At 35.7% G+C, this 20235-nt stretch overlaps 1 protein-coding gene across 7 annotated transcripts in view; it reads left to right on the top strand.

Annotated features, from left to right (window-relative positions):
- The window catches only part of EVI5 (ecotropic viral integration site 5), a 206246-nt gene that overhangs the window by 49036 nt on the left and 136975 nt on the right, over positions 1-20235 (top strand). For 6 of the 7 annotated variants that reach the window (XM_060025628.1, XM_060025591.1, XM_060025620.1 and 3 more), the window contains exon 2: positions 3635-3864. In XM_060025628.1, the coding sequence (XP_059881611.1) occupies positions 3716-3864 (149 nt within the window). In that variant the 5' untranslated portion in view covers positions 3635-3715. Of the gene's footprint in view, positions 1-3634; positions 3865-12533; positions 12843-20235 lie in introns of those variants that run through there. The other variant, XM_060025601.1, reaches the window with a different exon arrangement.

Here is a 20235-nt window from a genome sequence, read left to right as displayed (position 1 = left end):
TGCATAACACCTCTATGAGGTAGACAGGAACTTTGTGACAACCTTTGTGACATAATTGCATTGTCAGATTTATTGTGTCCTCATGACCTCAGTTTACCATAGGATGAGGGAAAGAGGTTTAGAGGTGGCAGGTTAGAGATTTGGAAAAGTAGAGTTAAAGGAAAAATAGGACATGATGATACATGAAAAATAACTCATCCTGTGGGATTTCTAGAACCATGAGAATTAAACTTTATTAAAGTGCAACTGCAATTAAATACTTCAGTTATATTTAAGAATTTTAAATTGTAAAGATGGGTTGTTGAGCCTTCAGTAGTTATAGACTGAATCTCATTTCATCAAGGTTGAAAGGATGTCAGGATTGTGCTCCGGGTTATTCCAAATTTTTTAAATGGAAGCCTGTTGCTACAGTGTGCAGAAAGAGTATGATAAATTTATTTTTAAAAACAAATTAAAGCGAATAATAGGTGTCTTTTGCTTTGCTACAGTTAGCTTGAGTAGAGAACTTTTATATAATGGAAACGTAAAGCATTAATTCTTTCTTTAAAAATTTTTTTCCGTATTTATTTCCATATACTTCAATTTTAAGATTGAAGTATAGTTGATTCATAGTGTTTCTGGTGTATAAATCAAAGTGATCCTTTGATTCTTTTTTTTTTCCAGATTCTTTTCCCTTATAGATTATTACAAGATCCTGAATATCGTTCCCTGTGCTATATATACAGTAGGTCCTTGTTGTAAGCATTAATTTTTGAAAGTTGTGAGTATATTTGAAATTTGTCGTCAGTGTTAGTAAAGGGTAACATTTTTCTGTAAATTTTATGTGTTAGGTTTTCTGTTTTACAATATAGTGTGCTTGTGGGATGCAAATTAGTGCCATCTTCACAATTGAATTTGTAGTTGTAACTGAGTAGAGAAAATCAGTAGGATAACAAACTACAACTGCCTTGTCTGCCATGGCTCTTACCATTTCCTGGTACAAAGGAAGTTCTGGCTAAATTATTTGGTTACTATCTGGCCTTTTGCCTTAATGAACTGTGCTGCTGGTCTGTTCATTGGCGAGGACTTTTTTTTTTGGCCTGGAAGCCTAAATGATCGTCCCCATACTTCTTTTCCTTGGTTCCCCTACTTCATCCTGCTTGTCTTTCTTGGGGGTTCTTCCCTCAACAGAAAGAGCTCCCTGATCCCTTCTATAACGCCATTCCAAGGGAAGTAAGTTCTAAAATGAAAAAGTTACTGAAAATGAAAAGAAAATGAGAGGTCTCTTTAAGTTAATGAAACTCTTGCCCCTATTCACTTGTAATCAAATCTGTGTCTCAGAAGTTCCAGCCTCACACTGAGTGGCATAACTATGACCTTAGAATCCCTTTTCCCTACATTGAATTTTTCTGCTGCTGGGTGAGGTGGAGGAAGTGGGGACATGTATGTGTTGATGAAGTGAGAAGGAAAGACTTGGACAACCCATGAGGGGAGAGTAGTATCCGCTAAGATAGTCTAGGTGGCATTTTTATTTGTGTATATAAGTTAGTGTTTAATTTTTGTGTGTATAAGTTGCTGTATATAACCAAGGTTAGCTGAGAATATGTCTATCTAGGAAACAACTTTATAGTGCTTTAGTCATTTTCTGTTGCATAAAATTTAAGATCTTCTCAAAGCACGTAAAAGCACTTCATAGTTTCTGTCTAAGAACTTCACAATCAAGAAGCTCTTTTTCTTTTTCTGACTTATCTTCACTCTGGGGCGAAGTGAGAGTAGCATCGACATATATACACTACCAAATATAAAATAGTTAGCTAGTGGGAAGCAGCCACATAGCACAGGGAGATCAGCTTGGTGCTTTGTGACGACCTAGAGGGGTGGGATAGGGAGGCTCAAGAGGGAGGGGATATGGGGTATATGTATGCATATGGCTGATTCACTTTGTTGTACAACAGAAACTAACACAGTATTGTGAAGCAGCTGTACTCCTATAAAGATCTGTTAAAAAAAAAAAAAGAAGCTCTTTTTGTGATAGTTTCAAAAAAGTATAATCCCTTAAAGAAACTACTGTACCTTATTTTGTAAACTCAAATTAAGAATGTTTAGTTTTATATGTATATTCAAATATGGTTATTGTTCACATTGTTTTTCATTACTGAAGTGATAATGCCTGTTTGAATATTACTTATGTATATTTTGTGTTTCAAATGAATTCGCTGTAGGCATATCTGCTTAGGACTTTGGCATGATTATGAAGAATATATAGACGTTTGTATAGTTCATTGAATCTTAGAGATGGGAGGGATTTGAAAGGCTTTTTTAGTCCTGGTTGCCCATCTAAAGCAGAAACTCATCTTCAACCAACTCTTGACTTTTGACTCTTATATTATTAATTTTTTTAACATTCTTTTTCATATTCTTTTCCATTATGGTTTATCACAGGATATTAAATATAGTTCCCTGTGCTATACAGTAAGACCTTGTTGTTCATCCATTCTATATATACCAGTTTGCATCCGCTAATCCCAAACTCCCACTCCACTTCACCCCTCCCCTAACCCTGTCCCTCTTGGCAACCACCAGTCTATTCTCTATGTTCTTGAGTCTGTTTCATAGATATGTTCATTTGTGTCATATTTTAGATTCCACATATAAGTGATATCATATGGTATTTGTTATTCTCTTTCTGACTTCACTTAATATGATAATCTGTAGCTGCATCCATGTTGCTGCAAATGGCATTATTTCATTCTTTTTATGGCTGAGTAGTATTCCATTGTATATATGTACCACATCTTCTTTATCCATTCATCTGTCAGGGGACATTTAGGTTTCCATGTTGACTCTTATAATGAATTTTTAAAAAAAATTTTTATTGGAGTATGGTTGCTTTACAATGTTGTGTTATGGATTCTTAATTGTAGCCATTGGTAGGAAATGTCTACTGTTTCTAGGCATCCCATTCTATTTCTGACTAGTTCTAACTATTTGAAAATTGTACCTGAAACTCTCTTACTCTGTGAAATCAATCATTTATCATAATTTTGTTCTTCTAGAGCTAAATCCTCTTTAATAAAAATACTCTTTAGTGGTTTGAAGATACATCATGAGTCTCATTTCATCTTATTTATACTAAGCCCAGTTTTTGTTGAATTGTTGGTCATATAGGATTTCCCTGTCCTCATCACCTAATGGACATGTTTTAGTTCCTTGGCTTTCAAATGTTTTTGACTGTAACCCAAATAAAGAATATATTTCATATCCCAACTCAACATACATGTAGTATGTAGTTTTAATACATATATGCAACTGAGACAAATTTTATAAGACAACATACCTTTACATTGACACTTTCTGCTCTTTTTCATTTTTTAAAAATGGTGGTGTTACCTATTAAATTGATTTTATCACTCCCTGATGGATTTTAGCCTGTAGTTTGGAAAACATTGTTCTAATTTGTTCATGTCGCAGAACTGAAATAAGGAGTTTCCAAAAGCTGTATGTTAGGACAATCATTGCTAAAACAGGTTTTACCTTTATTAACTCAAAGAAAATATTCTGATGGTGGTTATAAAGTAAAACTAAACAGGATTATCAAGTTCTTGGTAATGCATACAATACAATTGACGTATGCAACTATTATTTTTATCCTTAGGTGGCGACAGACAAGGTTGCAGAAAAGTTGAGTTCTACTCTCTCATGGGTGAAGAACACAGTGTCACATACAGTCAGTCAGATGGCCAGTCAGGTGGCAAGTCCATCTGCTTCATTACACACTACATCCTCGTCTACCACACTGTCAACGCCAGCCCTTTCACCATCTTCCCCATCACAGTTGAGTCCAGACGACTTAGAACTCCTGGCTAAACTGGAGGAACAAAATAGGTAAGTGAGGTTGCTTGGGTTTTCTTTCTTTTAATTATCATACAAAGTCAACCATTCATATATGTATATATGCCATAATCAAAATTTTAAATATTTGTTCAAATTAAGAATGTTTAGGGGAGTTCCCTGGTGGCCTAGTGGTTAGGATTCTGGGCTTTCACTGCTGTGGCCCGGGTTCTAGTCCTGGTCAGGGAATGAGGTGCCGCAAGCTGTGTGGCGTGGCCAAAGAAAAAAGAATGTTTAGTTTTAGGCTCCTTGTTTATCAAAGCTACTTAACAAAAGTATTCAAGTCTTTTTTGGAGGAGTTGGTCTTAAAACTAAAGTTGGACTAAAATTTTCTTCTGCCTTGGATAGCTGTAGAGATTTGTTTTCTTAATATAGCAAATTATCTAAATTTTTCCTGAATTTTAGAAAAGGTTTTTAAGGCAAATAAAACTACCATTTTTGTTTTTTAAACTCTCTAAATAGTCCCCTTTGGTTAAGCTGTAGAATTATTTAATTTAGGATGGATATCTGATTTGTGATTTAGAGTGGGAAATCTCTTCATAAATTTATTCATGGAAGGCAAAGTATTCTTTTCTTTTAATGGTGTGATATAGAATACTTGTTTACTCTGTTATTAATGTGTACTGTGGACCCTGGGTACCCCTTCACTAATATTACTATCAGAAGTTCTCTAGGGCATCAGCTATTAAAGAGTTATTGGAAGAGCGTCCTTTTACGTTCAGTCAAGATATATACCACCACTGGCTTTAAGGGTAATAAGAGAGATAATTTCTAACAGCTCTTTTGATATACAATGTACATAATAAAGTACACATACTTAAGGTATACAATTTGATAAGTTTTGACATATGTATATATCTGTGAAATTATCAACCAAATCAAGAAAATGAACATATCTGTTATCTGCCTTTCTATCCCCAGATAGCCGTTGATTTGCCTTTTGTCACTGTAGATTAGTTTGCATTTTCTACAGTTTTATAGAAATAGAATCATACAGTATGTACTCTTTTTTAATGGGTTATTTCACTAGCATAATTTTTATGTTGTAGCACATATGAATACTTCATTCCTTTTTTTTGCTTAGTAGTATTCCATTGTATGGATATATCACAGTTTACCTACTCACCTGTTGTGAAATGCTATAAACATTTGTGTACAAACCTTTGTATAGATTTATGCTCTCATTTCTCCTGGGTAGATACCTAGGAATGGAATGGCTGGTTTATATGGTAGGTGTACATTTAATTGTCAAACTGTTTTCCAAAGGGCCTATAGTTTTCCACATTCTCATCATCAGTGTATGAACATTTCAGTTCTTCTACATCCTTACCAATGCTTGGTACAGTCTTTTAATTTTAGCCATTCTAATAGGTATTTGTATCTTGTGGTTTTAATTTTCATTTCCCTAATGGTGTTGAGCATCTTTTTATGTGCTTATTTGCCATTGATATGTCATCTTTGATTAAATGTCTGTCTGAAATTTTTGCCCATTTAAAAAAAATTAGGTTGTTTGCTTTCTTATTATTGTGTTTTAAGAGTTCTTTATATATTTCAGGTGCAAGTCCTTTATCCATATATATGTTTTTCAAATTTTTTTTGCAGTCTGTGGCTTATGCTCTTAGCATTATCTTTTGAAGAGCAAAAGTTTTAAATTGTAATTAAGTCCAATTTGAAGTTGTTCTTTTATGGACTTTGCTTTTGATGGCTCAAGGTCACACAGGTAGACTCCTGTGTTAGAGAAGGTTTATATTTTTAAGTTTCAGATTTACTGTCGTACATTTGAGTTAATTTATTTGTATGAAACAGAGCATAGATCAAAGTTCAGTTTTTGAATATGCATGTTTAATTGTTTTTGTATTTGTTGAAAAGACTGTCCTTTCTCCACTTAATTACTTTTGCACTTTTGTCAAAAGTCAGTTGTCTGTATACGTTATGTGCTTATTTCTGGATTCTTTTTCTGTTCCACTGATCTATTTGTCTACTTTAATGTTAGTATGACACTGTCTTGATTATTGTAGCTTTCTAATAGGTCTTGAAATCAGATAGTGTTAATCCTCCATCTTTGTTCTTTTGACGATTTTTGCTGTTTATCATACCCTTGTGAATTTTACATGAAGTAATTTGTACAAAAATGCTTGCTGAGATTTTAATCAGAATGCTGTTGAATTCCTAACAGTATTGCCTTCCACCCATGAACACAATATATTTCTCATTTACTTATTACTTGTGCATGCTATTGTTTTTGTAAATTTAATTTTTGATTGTTCATTGCTACCATATAGAAATACAATCATTTTTCTTTTGTCATTCGTGTATCCTGCTGCCTTGATAAATTCACTTGTTCTGGTAGGTTTTGTTGTTTCTTTAGATTCCATTAGATTTTCTACATAGATGAGCATGTGGTCTGTGAATAAAAGCATGTTTGTGTCTTCCTTTACAATATGGATGCCTTTTATATCTTTTTCTTGCCTTATTGCAATTGACTAGTACCTCCAGTACAAATTTGAGTGTAAGCGATGAACAGATAGCCTTGTTTTCCTGATCTTAAGGGGGAAGCATTAAATATGAAGTTAATTGTAGGTTTCTGTAGATGACTTTTATCAAATTGAAGAAGTTCCTTTTTATTTCTCATTTGCTGAGAGTTTATAAGAAACAGAAGTTGGATTTTGTCATATGCTTTTCCTGAATCTTTTGAAATGATTACATCGTTTTCCTCTTTTAGTTTAATATGGCAAATTACATTGATTTTTAAATGCTAAACCAACTTTGCATTCCTAGGATAAACCCCACTTAGTCATTATATACTGTCTTTATAAAGTATTGTTTACTGTCTTTATAAAATATTGTTGGATATGATGTGTTAAAATTTTGTGTGGAATTTTTGCATCTATTTTCAGGAGGGAAATTGGTCTGTAGTTGTCTTCCGACATCTTTGACCTTTATCTGTAATGTCTTGTGTCCTTGTAATGTCTTTGTGATCTTTCCTCTTTTCTAATATAAGTGTTTAGTGCTGTACGTTTCTCCTAAAGCTCTGCTTTAGCAACATCCCTTTAAATTTTATGGTCCTGAGTGTGGTCTGTTTTGATAAATATTTTATGTGCACTTGAGAAGATTGTGTATTTAGCTGTTGTTTGGTGGCGTATTCTATAAATGTTAATTGATTCAAATTGATTGATAGTGTTGTTCAAGTCTACTGTATCTTTGCTGGTTTTATGTTTACTTGTTGTATCAGATATTGATGTCAGATGTTGAGAGAAGAGTATTGAAACCTCCAACTATAATTGTGGATTTATTTCTGTTTAAATTTTATCAGTCTTTGTTTCATGTAACTTGAAGTTTTATTATTGTGTATATAAACGTTCAGAATTGTTATGTCCTGTTGTGAAATGCACTCATTATCCCTAGTAATATTGTTTGCTTAGAAATCTACTTTATCTCATCTAGTCACTGTAGCTTTCTTTTGAATAATGTTAAAATTTTATATATTTTTCCATTCTTTTATTCTATTTTTTTCTTTATCTTTAAAGTTTGTCAGTTAGCATATAGTGGCTCTTGCTTTTTAAAATACAATCTGACAATCTTTGCCTTTTAATTACAGTAATTGGATCACTTTTTAAAAAAATTATGACAAAATTTTATTTCTTGCTCACGTTAACGTTCATCCGAAACTGCAGGCTGAGTACATTTTTGCTGCACACTTCATTTCTGGAACAGTGACCAGCCCCTATGCAGGATAAACCAGACTCATGGCAAATAGTGGAAATATATCTTAAAACATCTGCTAGAGAGTGATACACATAACTTCAACTCACATTTTATTGGCCAAAGCAGATCACATACTCACACTCCTTATAGAGTGAAGTGAGGATTAGAATCTTCTTGCTGGATCTTAGAAAATACATGCTTATTATTATTTCAGCACCTTTTCCAGTATTTTTATTGTATTGTTATTGTGCTCTTAATTATTCACATACCATAAAATCCATCCCTTTAAAGTGTACAATTTAGTGGTATTTTTAGTACACTCACAGAGTTGTGCAAACATTACCACTATCCAATTTCAGAACGTTTTTATGACTCCCAAAAGAAACTTTGTACCCATTAGTCTCCCCTTTCCTCCCTCCTTCCAGCTGCTGGTAACCACTAATCTACTTTCTGTCTCCATGGATTTGCCTATTCTGGACATTTCATTGGTAGTCTTTTGTGACTAGCTTCTTTTACTTAACATAGTATTTTCTAGGTTTTGAGGAAAATAGATCATTTACATTTAATGTAATTCTTGATATGGTTATGTTTATATTTGTCATCTTGTTTTACTGTTCTTTATCTTTTAATTTTTCGGCCTTTTGACTGAATGAAATGTTCTTTATGATTCTGTTTTATCTTTTGTTGATTTATTGGCTATAACTGTTTTTTTTATTTTTATTTTTTTAACATCTTTATTGGGGTATAATTGCTTTACAATGGTGTGTTAGTTTCTGCTTTATAACAAAGTGAATCAGTTATACATATACATATGTTCCCATATCTCTTCCCTCTTGCGGTTGCTTTATGGTTCATAGTATATATCCTTAACTAACTTAGCACGGTATGCCTTCAAGAGATCTCATACCATTTCACACGTAGTGTAAGAACTTAGAATAGTACATTTCCATTTCTCCTCTCCAATCCTTTGTGCTAGTTTTATCATGCATTTTGCTTTTGTATATGTTATAAACCCCATACTACATTATTATTTTTGCTTCAGTAGTCAATTATCTTTTAAATGAGATTGAAATAATAAGAAAAAATCTTATATTTGCCTACATAGCTTCCATTTCTGGTGCTCTTTGGTTCTTTTTTTTTTTTTTGTGGTACGCGGGCCTCTCACTGCTGTGGCCTCTCCGTTGCGGAGCACAGGCTCCGGACGTGCAGGCTCAGTGGCCATGGCTCACAGGCCCAGCCACTCCGCGGCATGTGGGATCTTCCCGGACCGGGGCACGAACCCGCGTCCCCTGCATCGGCAGGCGGACTCTCAACCACTGCACCACCAGGGAAGCCCTCTTTGGTTCTTTTTTAGCTCCAGATTTCCAACTGATAGAATTTTCCTTCTGTCTGGAGGACTTGCTTTTATGTTTCATGTAGTGTGGGTTACTCCTGTATGTCTGAGTCTTCATTTTGCCTTTGATTTTTAAAAATATTTTTTCTGAGTATAGGACTCTAGGTTGACAGGGCTTTTTGTTTGTTTTTTTTTGTTTGTTTTCCTTCAGTACTGTAATGTGTCATTGACTTCACTCTTGTATTGTTTACATCAGGAAATCTGATGCAATCCTTATCTTTGTTCCCGTGTATATAATGTGCCATTTTTCCTCTCTGTCTCCTTTTAGAGTTTTTCTTTATCCCTGGTTTTGTTAATTAATTAATTAATGTATTTATTTTTGGCTGCGTTGGGTCTTCATTGCTGCGCACAGGCTTTCTCTAGTTGTGGTGAGCGGGGGCTACTCTTTGTTGCGGTGCATGGGCTTCTCACTGCGGTGGCTTCTCTTGTTGTGGAGCATGGGCTGTAGGCTCCTGGGCTTCAGTAGTTGCGGCATGCAGTCTCAGTAGTTGTGGGTTGCAGGCTCTAGAGCGCAGGCTCAGTAGTTGTGGCACACGGGCTTAGTTGCTCTGCGGCATGTGGCATCTTCCTGGACCAGGACTCGAACCCGTGTCCCCTGCATTGGCAGGTAGACTCTTAATCACTGAGCCACACAGGGAAGTCCTTTATCCCTCGTTTTAAGCAGTGATTCTGAGGTGCCTTATTGTAGTTTTCTGCATGTTTCTTACTTTGGGGTTTTGTTGAACTTCTTGTAGACTTAATAATTTTCCTCAAATTTGGAAACTTTTCAACCATTTTATTTTTCAAAATTTTTTTGTGTGTGTGGTACGTGGGCCTCTCACTGTTGTGGCCTCTCCCATTGTGGAGCACAGGCTCCAGACGTGCAGGTTCAGCAGCCATGGCTCACGGGCCTAGCCGCTCCGCTGCATGTGGGATCTTCCCGGACCGGGGCACGAACCCGTGTCCCCTGCATCGGCAGGCGGACTCTCAACCACTGCGCCACCAGGGAAGCCCCTTCAAATTGTTTTTGTTCCTTTCTCTCCTCCTCCTCAGTGACTCTAATTACACAAATATTAGGCCACTCGAAGTTGTTGCACAGCTCACTGATATCGTGTTCACTTTCTGGAAAATTTTTATTGCTTTGTATTCAAGTTCTCTATATTGTGATCTGCCATGTCTAATTTGCCATTAATCCTATCCAGTGTGTTTTTCCATCTCTCACATTGTTCATCTCTAGAAGGTGGAGCTGAGTGTTGTTTGTATGTCTTTACTTAAGTTTTGAATATACAGAAGTATAGTCTTAATAACTTTTAATGGCCTTGTCTGGTAGTTCTAACATTTCTATCAATACCAGTTTGCTTTTGATTAATTGCTTTTTCTTCTCATTGGTTATATTTTTCTGCTTCTTTGCATGCCTGATAATATTTGATTGGATGTCTCACATTGTGAATTTTACCTCACTTGGTTTGGCTTTTTTCCTATAAATATTCTTGAGCTTTGTTCAAGAATGCAGTTAAGTTACTTGGAAAGAATTTGCTCTGGAGTAGTGCACAGCCTAGGGCTATTATTCCCTCCTACTGAGGCACGACCCTTTTGTGTACTTTACCCAATATGCCTTGAAACAGGTTTTCCAGTCTGGCCGGTGGGGACAGATACCATTCCTGGCCCTGTGTGAATGGTGGCCACTGTTAAATCTAATCTTTTCTGGTGTTTTTTTCCCTCTAGCTTTGGGTAGTTTCCTTACATACATGTGCTGATCAGTTCCCAGCTGAATACTTAATGGGTATCCTCTGTCAATCTCTGAAGGTCTTGTTTGTGTACTTCTTACCTCTCTGATACTCTTTTCCTTGGACTCTAGCCACTTTGGTCTCCTCATGCTCTCAGCTCTGTCTACTCAATTGAGAAAGTTCACTAGGATCTGTTGAATTTTTCCTACGCATGCCAGAATCTGGAAACTCTCTCATGGGAGGTAAGATGGCAGTCATAGGTCTTACCTCACTTATCTCCTGAGTTTCAGAAATTGCTGTCCATTGTTGCCTGTTGGCCAAAGTCTTACATATTCTGAATATTAACTCTGCTCAGCTTTAAAAAAATTTATTGCTGAGGTAGTTGTTGAAATTTTTGCTTTCAAATGACCTGTCCTCAGGTTCGGTCCCTTTCTGTTGATATGGAGACAGAAAATAGAGACGTGAAAGAAATTACCTGGAAATAGAATTTACAAGCTAGCGATTTTGAACCTGGCCCAAATGAACAACTAGAAGAAGACCTAATGTTAGCCCATTCAAACCTGGCAATAGAAATTGTCCCCTTCTGATTATTGTTTCCTAGAAAGTGCTTTTAAAGGGTTTTCTTTGGCTCTCAGCATTTGATGGGTAAGATAGAAAGCTTGGTGTGCCACATGATGATAACTTTATGTGGGTTTTATGTGTGTATTGGTATTAACTTTGTGCCCCTTTGCTTATTACATTTGAAAGACTTAGAGCAAAGTCTTTTGGTTGAGGTTTTAGGAGGAGGTAGTTTTCTAGCATAATATGTAGATTGGCAAAGTTTCTTGGATAAGATGAATTTGGAAGAGGCTCATGAAAGAGCAAAGTGGAGTGTTGGGTTGTGTGAAGGCAGTTATGAGTAAATAGATGCTCACAGAAAACAAAGTGGCGGGGACTCTCAAAAGGAGGTGTATGGTGTGGAAAACTTAGTGGAATATAAAACCAGGGCAGGACTGGCAAAGTAAAACACTTACAGATGGTGCTAAAGGATGTAAAGAATTTATAAGTTTTGAATTGGTTCTTATATGGAAAAGTAGTTCGCACAAAAGATAACTTTGGCCCTGAGTTTGTAAGTGACCAAAGTTGAACTTATGGTTATGATCAATAATTACTGTATAACTAAAATATAGAAAACACCATATAAAAATTGTTGCAAGTGATGTGTGTATAGATGAACTTTTTCTCACATAATTCACAATTTATTCCAGAATACTAGATGTGCTTGGCATATATCTTAACAATTAAATAATAATTGTTAGAATTGTTTAAAGATGTCTAGAAAAGAAATTTTGACAAGTAAGACTTCGAAGAAGTTAAAGAAGCAGAAGGTTTTCACCCTTTGTTCCTGTGTGGAATTACTCAAAACTTTGTACTTTTTTGAGTTCACATTTTTAGTCTCTCACTCTTTTTAAAAAAATCATTAAAACCCAGAATCCATGGGAAGGATTTATGTGTAGAGAATGGGTAAATGTAGCAATATTTTGTTTTGCCTTAGGAGAACAGTCCTGGTGGAAAAACACATCTTTCTGACTTTAATAAAGAATAAAATGACAAACACTAAGATCTAGCTCACCTTCCCCTGTTCTGCTCTAGTACCCCAGCAATGTATTAAGTCCAAGAAAAAATTGCAAGAATAATAAGCTAAATTTTCTCCGACCACTTTTGTGGTTTGTAATGTAGATATGCAAGTTATGTATCTAAAGTAAAAACTGAGACGCAACTGTTACTTCTAACAGGTGAAATGCTTTTATTTAGGATGTTTTCTTCTCTTTTGCAAATGTAGATGAATCTCTTGTGTTGTTTAACCATCTTTGATTAAGAAAGTATAAAATACTTTGGCAGTATTTTAGAAAATTAAAATTGAAGAAACATGAAAATACCAAATTCTATAAAGAAACTGTTTTTCCTTCCCATAGTTTTGCTGCAGTTATCACTTTTTAAAAATCAGTGCATCTGGCAACCCCAGGAAGATGTGAAGAAATGGTTCAATACAATGTCAAAGATCTGTTTGATGAAAGTTAATTATTGATAGCCTTGAAGTTGAAATGGGACAGCTATTTTTTTTTCTGTGTTAAGTGTGTTTTTCATTTTAAAAATACAAAGGCTTTGGCTGAGATGAATTTAAGAAGGTAAGGTTCAAGTGTAATAGCAATGCATTTTAATTAAGGAGGGGAATAGCGCTAATTTAAATTTTAAACGGGCCATTATTTGTGTGGTTTAAAAGTTTGGCATTGCAACCATGTTTGTTTCCTTTTGCGTTCTGTTATTTAGAATCAGATTTTACTTTTTAGCAGATTTTGGGGAGTGAAATATGAGGATGAGGAAATGGTTCTTCTAAACTAAAGTAAATGTATTTTATTTATTTTTTGAAATATGGTAAGCAGGAATCTTTGAAACCTTAATTTATATATCTTTGTATCCTACCAATATCTAAGTCTACACTGTCGAATATGGAAGCCTTTAGCCATATGTGACAGTTGAGCTCCTGAAATGTTGCTGGTCTAAATTGTGGTGGGCTGTAAGAGTAAAATATACTCTAGATTTTGAAGAGCTGATTTTGGGGGGAAAAAAATCTCATTAATTAAAAAATTTTGATTACATACTAAAAATATGTAATATTTTGACTATATTTGATAAAATAAATTATTAAAATTAATTGCAACTATTTCTTTATACTTTAAACTTGGCTATTAGAATATTTTAAATTATGTAGGGGCTTGCGTTATATTTCTATTGGACAGTGCTGATCTAGGTGATCTAACTTTTATGTTTATAATTTTAGCACCACAGCATTACCTCAGTTTTCCTAAGGATACTCTCTATAACACAGCCATGAACATTTAAGGAAGTAGTAAAAAGCTTCTGAACAAAACATGTATTTTCAAGTCTTTGCGTTAAAAATTCATGTATTTTTAATCATAGGAGAAGCCTTTAGATCTTCACTCGAACTCTTTATTCTTTTTCTTTTCATAGGATTGTTTTAAATTTTTAATCGGTTATCTGATTTCCTGAGGAATTTGATGATATGATTAATTAAAAGAATTTATTGTACTATTTCTGTTGCAACTAGCTTAGCTTCAGTCTGCAGTGTCTATGCTTTCTGTCTGGAGTGTCTGCGTAAAGCAATCAGTAAACCATCAGTTTCTTTTTTTAAATTTTTTTTTAACATCTTTATTGGATTATAATTGCTTTACAATGGTGTGTTAGTTTCTGCTTTATAACAAAGTGAATCAGCTATATATACATATATCCCCATATCTCCTCCCTCTTGCATCTCCTTCCCAGTTTCCCTATCCCACCCTTCTAGGTGGTCACAAAGCACTGAGCTGATCTCCCTGTGCTATGGGGCTGCTTCCCACTAGCTATCTATTTTACATTTGGTAGTATATATAAGTCCATGCCACTCTCTCACTTGGTCACAGCTTACCCTTCCCCTCCCCGTGTCCTCAAGTACATTCTCTACGTCTGCATCTTTATTCCTGTCCTGCCCCTAGGCTCTTCAGAACCTTTTTTTTTTTTTTTTAGATTCCATATATATGTGTTAGCATACGGTATTTATTTTTCTCATTCTGACTTACTAAACTCTGTATGACAGTCTCTAGGTCCATCCACCTCACTAAAAATAACTCAATTTCATTTCGCTTTATGGCTGAGTAATATTCCATTGTATATATGTGCCACATCTTCTTTATCCATTCATCTGTCGATGGACACTTAGGTGGCTTCCATATCCTGACTATTATAAATAGAGCTGCAGTGAACATTGTGGTACATGTTTCTTTTTGAATTATGGTTTTCTCAGGGTATATGCCCAGTAGTGGGATTGCTGGGTCATATGGTAATTCTAGTTTTTTAGGGAACTTCCATACTGTTCTCTAATCCATGAATTTGGTAAAGTAGCAGAATACAAAATTAATGCACAGAAATCTCTTGCATTCCTATACACTAATGATGAAAAATCTGAAAGAGAAATTAAGGAAACACTCCCATTTCCCATTGCAACAAAAAGAATAAAATACCTAGGAATAAACCTACGTAAGGAGACAAAAGACCTGTTTGCAGAAAACTATGAGACACTGATGAAAGAAATGAAAGATGATACAAACAGATGGATAGATATACCATGTTCTTGGATTGGAAGAATCAACATTGTGAAAGTGACTATACTACCCAAGGCAATCTACAGATACAGAGCAATCCCTATCAAACTAGCAATGGCATTTTTCACAGAACTAGAACAAAAAATTTCACAATTTGTATGGAAACACAAAATATCCTGAACAGCCAGAGCAATCTTGAGAAAGAAAAACAGAGCTGGAGGAATCGGGATCCCAGACTTCAGACTATACCACAAAGCTGCAGTAATTAAGACAGTATGGTACTGGCATAAAAACAGAAAGATAGATCAGTGGAACAGGATAGAAAGCCCAGAGATAAACCCATGCACATATGGTCACCTTATTTTTGGTAAAGGAGGCAAGAATATACAATGGAGAAAAGACAGCTTCTTCAATAAGTGGTGCTGGGAAAACTGGACAGCTACATGTAAAAGAATGAAATTAGAACACTCCCTAACACCATACACAAAAATAAACTCAAAATGGATTAAAGACCTAAATGTAAGGCCAGACACTATCAAACTCTTAGAGGAAAACAGAGGCAGAACACTCTATGACATAAATCACAGCAAGATCCTTTTTGAACCACCTCGTAGAGAAATGGAAATAAAAACAAAAATAAACACATGGGACCTAATGAAACTTCAAAACTTTTGCACGGCAAAGGAAACCATAAACAAGAAAAAAGACAACCCTCAGCATGGGAGAAAATATTTGCAAATGAAGCAACTGACAAAGGATTAATCTCTAAAATTTACAAGCCTCTCATGCAGCTCAATATCAAAAAAACAAACAATGCAAACCAAAAATGGGTAGAAGACCTAAATAGACATCTCCCAAGAACATATACAGATTGCCAACCATCAGTTTCTGATCAGAATATTTGAGAGGGGGCTGCAAGACTCATGCATTCACCTTCTCTGAGATCTCATCTTAGGAAACAAAAGCCAAAGAAAACCCCTATGCTTTCAGAACTGGAGAGATTCTTGTCGTCTAGGCACCTCCCTCCTGAGTTGTCTCTGAATTGTTTCCTGTGCTAATTCCTTGTCTTTTCTCTTAATTGTCCCTTCTTGCTTCTCTTGTTCTGAGACTTGTATATGTGCTTGATGATGTTGCTGTGAAAGGGTGTGACTCCTGTGAGTCAGAAGTGTATTTTGTTGCTATTGATTTGCCTTTCTTTTAGCCAGCAAGCTGCTGTCTTTCTCCATGCACTTTCATATCCTGTTTGTTTGGTGTAACATTACAAGAGTGTTTGACCCTATGTTTGAAAGGTTGCTCCCTCTGCAATAAAGTGCCAGTGTATTTAGCTTTCCACGTGTTTTTCTTGTATAGCAGTTTTCTTCCTTAGCTTTCTTAGATCTTTCCTTAATTCTTTATAAATTAACTTAGCAGTTTACACATTCCCAAATGGCATGTTGACCTGTCATTTTTGTATCCTGCTCTCTTATTTCTGGTATCCATAGGAAAGCATTATACTGAGTACAGCAGGATATTCAAAAAGTTTGTCAAATAATTGCCCAGTTTCCATTTGTAGACTTTTCAACTTCTGGGCTTCTTATCTACGTGGGTAAGTCCCACAAGTACTTCATATTCCAAATAACCCAAAAGAGAACCCATTCTTTATCTTCTCCTCCTTTGTATTTTTCATAGTATTGTAGTAAGTAGAGGGTTTTTTTTCTTTCATGTTTGTCAAATATGTCCTGCTATACATAAGGTACTTTTTTTTTTTCATGTACCCATCATTGAAGTGCACAGAGTACCATTTTTCTCAGATAGGTGACCCCTTGGTGAGGTGAAGGTTCACTTCTCAGTAGCAGGAATATGGTGAAGGTAATCTCTCTAAAATAAGACCCAAAGACCCTGATTACTCTCTTTGTTGGCATATTCCCTTGTTCTCACTTTAGTCCCTAGTCCTGTCTATTAGGGAACTGGAAATGCTTTCTCTCTGCCAAGTATTCTAAGCTTCTGCAAGCAAACAATCCTAGACTTTTTCCATCCTTGATACTATTTGAAGTCCAACTGATAATTGGCTTTAGCACCTCCACCTCAGATAATGTGGAGCTGTAGCCATTTTGAATGCTGCCCTTAGAGCTGGAGGTACAGAAATTTGGAATTGCTTAGCTAGGAGACTGAGGACTATGTATTTATTCCCCAGTCAGTAGAGATTCAACTCTGATGTCTTAGTCTGGCAGCATTCTAGGAGGATGAATAAATTTGGGCCTCTGAATTATTGTATAGCAGCAGGCCACACATACCTATGGGGAATGCCTTTGATTATAGTGTACAATATTCCTACCAGGCCAATATTCTTTTCCTTAATTTGATAAATTTCTTCTTGTATTAGTCATAAGGAAATTATGTTGGGGTGGGAAGGTAGTTTCCTTTTTTTTTTTTTTTTTTTTTTTTTAAAAAAAATTACAGTAAATCCATGCAAGGCAGTGAACCCATGTGCTCTGGGAAGAGGAAGATAACTGAATAAGTTTTGAATAGACTTCTCACTAGCCCACGGATCATGAGTAATGTTGTTGTATTACCACTTTCTCAGTTGCCAGGCTAAAGTCTTTGGAAACTGTTGGCATTTTCAGGCATTGTGCCTCTACTGCCATGTCAAGAGTATTTTAATTGAATTTAAACTAGGTGGCAACCTGTCTAGCAGTCTTCCTGAGGTGGTTTTTTTTTTTTTTAATCACTGCTTTTAGGAAAAAGAAATAAAAATATCTGATTTTAATTACACATTCTGTAAGGTCTACATATTCTTAATTAGTATGTAAATTCTTCTACATACCATGACTAAGTAGCTACTGGGGAGAGACTTGATAGTATCAATTCAAATGTTACTTCTTTTGGAAAATGTTAGCGGTCTCTCAGAAGGATTTCATTATATCCATAGCACTGGAAAAAAAATTATAAAATTTTTCCTTAGAAAATTCTAAATTTTGATAGAGTGACCAACAAATTTGAAAAAAGAGAAAGGAAGTAGTGTTCATACTTCCCTTTCTTTATGAAATAGATACACTTAATATATCAAAAACAGTTACTGTTTCTTGTGATAGTAATAGTCATGGTTTTTAAAACAATTCTGAAGGGCTTCTAGTAATAAAAAGCAGTAGTTTCTCACCTAATTCTCACTACCCCTAATGTCATTAACCAGAGACAGTATTTTTAATACATTTTTATAAAGTTGATGTATAATTTGCAACAGAGAAATGCACAGTTCTTAAGTGTACAGTTAGAGCTTTGATAGATGTATACACCTGTGTATAACCCACAGGCCATTAACACGGAGACAATTTCTGTCATCTTAGAATATTCATTTGTGCCCTTTTTAGCAACCCCACCACCTGAAACTTTTCATCTGATTTTTATTGCCATGGATATATTTCATTTGTTCTTTTTTCGATATAACAGCATTTGGGGGCTATAATTCATATACTGCAATTCACACATATGAAGTGTACAATTGAGTGTTTTTTCATGTATTCACAGAGTTGTGCAACCAATCACCACAATCAATTTTAGAACATTTTCATCACCCCCCAAAGAAACTTTGTATCCATTAGCAACCACTGCCCATTCCTTCTTGTTCCCCTTACTCCCACTCCAGTCCTCAGCAGCATCTAATCTACTTTCTGAATTCTAGCTGTTTCCTATAAATGGAATCATACAATATGTTTCCTTTTGTGACTGGTTCTTTCACTTAGCATAGTGTTTTCAAGGTTCATCCATGTTGTAACATGTATCACTACTTCATTTATTTTCAAGACTGAATGATATTACACCTTATGGATATACCAGTGTTTTTATTCATTCAGCACTTGATGGACATTTGGATTGTTTCCACTTTTTGGCTATTATGGATAATGCTGCCATGAACATTCGTTGTATAAGTTTTGTGTGGACATAGATTTTCATTTCCCTTGAATATATACCTAAGAGTGGAATGGCTGATTCGTATGGTAATTCTTTGTTTAACCATTTAAGGAATTGCCAGACTATTTCCCGAAGTGGTTTTAACCACTTTATATTCCCATCAGTAGTGTCTGAGGGTTCCTGTTTCTCCATATCTTCACCAACACTTATTATTTGTCTTCTTGATTATAGCCATACTAGTGGTTGTGAAGTGGTGTGTTGTTATGGTTTTGATTGGCATATCCCTAATCATTAGTGATGTTGAGCATCTTTTTATGTATTTATTGGCCATTTCTATATCTTTGGAGAATTGTCTTTTCTTATTCTGCGCCCGTTTTTATTTATTTTTTAGTTTTTTAAATGATTGCTTTATTTTTTAAAAATTAATTAATTAATTTTTGCCTGCCTTGGGTCTTCGTTGCCGCGCACAGGCTTTCTCTAGTTGTGGCAAGCAGCGGCTACTCTTTGTTGCGGAGCATGGGCTCTAGGTTCACGGGCTTCTGTAGTTGTGGCACACAGGCTCAGTAGTTGTGGCTTGCGGGCTCTAGAGTGCAGGCTCAGTAGTTGCGGTGCACAGGCTTAGTTGCTCCGCAGCATGTGGGATCTTCCAGGGATCGAACCCGTGGCCCCTGCTCTGGCAGGTGGATTCTCAACCACAGTGCCACCAGGGAAGTCCCTGTGCCCATTTTTAAATTGGTTTGTTTGTCTTTTTCTTATTGAGTTGTAAGAGTTATTTATGTAGTCTAGATAGAAGACTCATGGGTTACAAATATTTTTCCTATTCTGTGGGTTTTCTTTCCACTTTCTTTTTATTTTTTATTATTTTTATGTATTTATTTTTTGAATTTTTAATTTATTTTTATTTATTTATTATTTTTGGCTGTGTTGGGTCTTCGTTGCTGCGCGTGGGCTTTCTCTAGTTGCAGCGAGCGGGGGCTACTCTTTGTTGCGGTGCCCGGGCTTCTCATTGTGGTGGCTTCTCTAGTTGCAGTGCATGGGCTCTAGGCACGCGGGCTTCAGTAGATGCAGCGCGTGGGCTCAGTAATTGTGGCTTACGGGCTCTAGAGCACAGGCTCAGCAGTTGTGGCGCACGGGCTTAGTCGCTCCACAGCATGTGGGATCCTCCCGGTCCAGGGCTTAAACCCGTGTCCCCTGCATTGGCAGGCGGATTCTTAACCACTGCACCACCAGGGAAGTCCCTCTTTTCACTTCCTTGATGGCATCCAGTGAGGTACAAAACATTTAAAATTTTGATGAGTCCAATTTATACATGTTCTTTATTGTTACTTGTTCTTTTGGTGTCATGTTTAGGAAGGCTTTTCTTCTACAATATGTGAAGGCTTGTTCTTGAACTTCTTATAAGTAGAATCATATAGCATGTACTTGTTTGCATCAGGCTTCTTTCACCTAATGTTTATAAGATTCATGTATGTATCAAAGTTTGTTTCTTTTTATTGCTGAATAGTGTTGCAGTGAATATATATGCAGTGAATGA

This window comes from Delphinus delphis, chromosome 1 (assembly GCF_949987515.2).
Source record: "Delphinus delphis chromosome 1, mDelDel1.2, whole genome shotgun sequence".
Lineage (NCBI taxonomy): Eukaryota > Metazoa > Chordata > Mammalia > Artiodactyla > Delphinidae > Delphinus > Delphinus delphis.
The sequence above is the reverse complement of the archived record's forward strand: the minus strand, read 5'-3'. Positions and strand labels throughout refer to the sequence as shown.